The sequence below is a fragment of the Lolium rigidum genome, chromosome 3 (assembly GCF_022539505.1).
Source record: "Lolium rigidum isolate FL_2022 chromosome 3, APGP_CSIRO_Lrig_0.1, whole genome shotgun sequence".
Lineage (NCBI taxonomy): Eukaryota > Viridiplantae > Streptophyta > Magnoliopsida > Poales > Poaceae > Lolium > Lolium rigidum.
The window spans coordinates 240,170,483-240,173,484 of NC_061510.1; the positions used below are offsets into that span (position 1 = coordinate 240,170,483).

General features: G+C 52.0%; 1 protein-coding gene across 1 annotated transcript; it reads left to right on the forward strand.

Annotated features, from left to right (window-relative positions):
* The first annotated feature begins 284 nt into the window (after window positions 1-284).
* LOC124699195 lies at window positions 285-1,574 on the forward strand. Its single transcript, XM_047231534.1, has 2 exons — window positions 285-682; window positions 780-1,574. Exons 1-2 carry the CDS (start codon window positions 374-376, stop codon window positions 1,467-1,469), a joined length of 999 nt encoding a protein of 332 aa, XP_047087490.1. The 5' UTR covers window positions 285-373; the 3' UTR covers window positions 1,470-1,574.
* The last annotated feature ends 1,428 nt before the right edge of the window (window positions 1,575-3,002 follow it).

Sequence of the window (3,002 nt, forward strand, 5' to 3'; positions counted from 1 at the left end):
GCATTTTTCACGGAAAATAGTAGGATGAACCCGGTGCACGTGCAGCCGTTGTCAGCAATATTGGGAAAAAATGCTATTCCGAAATCTGTACATATGTATGTACAATCAAATAGTGTATATTGTCTCGAATGTTTGGTTAAATGGGTATAATGCCATAAATAAGATGTACACAGGATTGCGATTGCGTTTTTCGAAAATCAAAAGTTGTTCTATCTAATTAACCCTAGAAAAAATAATAAAGTATTTCAACACCGAACGAGCGAGTGAGAAAGGATTATCCACTTCCCCCTTTCTCCCTACCGTCTCTTCTTTCTCGTGGTGTTGTGGATAATTTTGGTGCCACCCACCGTTCCCTCCCGAGTCCCGAGATGAAATGGCGCCGTCGCCGGTGCTGCCACGGCGGCTCAGCCTAGTAGTCAGAGGAGTAACGGCGGCGGCAGCCATCAAACATCCCAATATCCTCAACTACTCCCTTGGCCCTGACAGCGGCTCCTCTTCTTCGTCCAGCACGAGGAGCAGAAGCAGCAGGCGCTTCTCCTCCAACGCCGAGCAGTCCACCAGGAGCCGGAGGTGGTGGTACGACGAGGCCCAGTTACACGACGACTACGACGAGGAGGAGGGCCCCTCGTTCGGTGCCTCCGCGAGCTGGGACCAGGCGTTCGACGAGCCATGGTTCGCCAAGGTAGTGTCCCCCTTATCCCTTTCTCCTGCTCCGCGAGATTGCTAGTACTAGCTAACTGAAACTGAATAGGGAGGGATCCATGGTGCGTGTGGTGCAGGTGTCACGGGCGTACTGGTACGTGCTCCCTCTGATTCTGGCGTCCATGCTGCTGGCCACGGGGCGGCAGGCGTTCCTCTTGGCAATGGCCGTCCCGCTCGCCCAATCCGCGGCCTCCTTCGCCATCCGCGCATTCTCCAGTACATTTGGCCGTAGCCAAGAAGAGTACCACGACGACGACGATGATTACTACTCCGACTACAGAAGCAGCGGCTGGGAGGAATCCGGAGAACATGAATTTAAAAGCACCTCCTACTCGACCAAGTATAGAGATGGCAGGAGCCAGCAGCAGCACTCATGGGCGAAGGATGACAGCTCTGAAGTTTCAGAAACAAGTGAGGAACCAGATGATACTGACGTTTTCAGTGCCAGCAGCAGCAACACTAGCAGAACTAGTTTTGGAGGATGGGACGAGCTCGTCGGTGCCGGCGACGACCAGTACACCGGCAGAAGCAAGCGGCCTGCAGGAGCGGCGCCCCCGCCGGATGCTGCTACTGCTGCTGATAACGCTGCTACTGATGCTGGTGCGGCGAGATCAGTGGGGTGGAGGAGGAAGCCACAACCTGAAACAACAACACGGAGGAGACCAAGAAGCAGAGCAGCTGCGAGGTACACGCAGTCGCCCCTGTTGATGCGCCTGCTCGTCGCGGTCTTTCCATTCCTCGGGTCGTGGTTCAGGATCATGCATTAGGCTAGATTAATCATAGTCATCCTTTCACTGAATTTATTGTGTTAGATGTATATGTAACCCATGAACACTTCCTATAGTTTGTATGCCAATACCCATTCATCGTTATAACGTATGGCCCGGTGTTGTGTGTACGACACAATCCAACACAACGTATCCTCCTCCCGTCCCTAGTCCGCCCCTCTCCTGCCTAGGGTTTTCACCGCCACCTCCTCCTGCCGCCAGCCCGCCACTGGATCCCAGCCGGGCAAAGCTTGTATGGGCAAATGATGGCGGCGGGGCATCCCTTGGTCGCGGTTTGAAGGCGTGGCTACAGTGGTGGATCTTGACCGGGCGCCTCGGGACGACGTGTGTGTGGCCATGGCGCCCGTCACGCACGATATGGCCTCCTCCACCTTTGGTTGTCTTTATCGTCGGTGCAAACATATCTGGCCGGTGGGTGTTGCCAAGCGGCGGCTTCCCGGCGGCGGATTGCTTGGCCCGTGGGGTCTGGCGGTCCACGACGAGGAGGAGACGGTGGTCCAGTTGCTGAAGAGGGTGAGGATGCCACTATTGACTACAACACCAGTGGGCATCGTAGCCCTCGTTGGAGGCGTTGTGCGTCCTCCCTGATGCCTGCGTCGGCACCCACATGGGGGCAATCATCTTTGGAGATATTCATCGGCTAGATAGACATGTGGAAGGCTTGGTGGGACCAAGATGGGGTGGCGTACCATCTACAACGAAGAGTCTCGGCGGGATGGCGTAGCGGGGTCCTGGTGTAGGGAGGTGGCACTGTCTAGTTTCGTGGTGACGTCGATGACAGGAACGACGAAGTTTATGCATATTTTTTTACCCTGAAGATTGCTCGATGGTTCGATGGAGGTGATGGCTTGTGTAGTATGTGCATGAGGTGCTCGCTAAGAGTCTATTATACTAGATGAGCGCTTCCGTTTTGCTTAGTGTGTGTCTCGGGTATGCGATGTTCCCGGATCCTAGTTGATGGGAATTTTTCCTGTTTCAATTGGAAATAAGGTCATGTTGACATGATCTTCACTCATTATCGGGTGTGTAGGTCTTGCGTAGTGGCTTCGCATATTTTGGCGTATTACCTTTGTTAGATCTTTGTTAAATAAATTAATAAAAAAGGCCTTATGCATATTTTTAATGTAGAGGCCAGATACTCCCTTTGTTTAGACGAAAACTAATGATGATGATCCATCAGCACATGTTGGGTTCACTCTCACACCTGATCGGTTGTAGAAAGACCTCTTTCTTTTGGGGGGTGTGGCTACACAGTGCCCGGTTATGGTTAGTCTTACGCAATGCCCCTCTTATGTGAAAGAGGTGTTTACTAGAAAAAAAGTGGTTCCGAAAGCTGAAAGCCACAACTACCAAAATAGAAACAAGAACCACATTGGCACATGCACCCATCCACTTTGGGGGAGCATGCACCGCATCAATACCCAGGCATAGAAAACTAGACCATCCCTTTTTTCTTCTCTAGTTCAAAACAAATATTGGCATGCAAGAAACTCAAGTTTAACTACACAAATT

Bases quoted from the DNA above. Each gene is read 5' to 3' on its own strand.
- LOC124699195 (XM_047231534.1), top strand. From the start codon at position 374: ATGGCGCCGTCGCCGGTGCTGCCACGGCGGCTCAGCCTAGTAGTCAGA. The intron at 683-779 runs GTAGTGTCCCCC...CGTGTGGTGCAG, and splicing joins ACGAGCCATGGTTCGCCAAG to GTGTCACGGGCGTACTGGTA.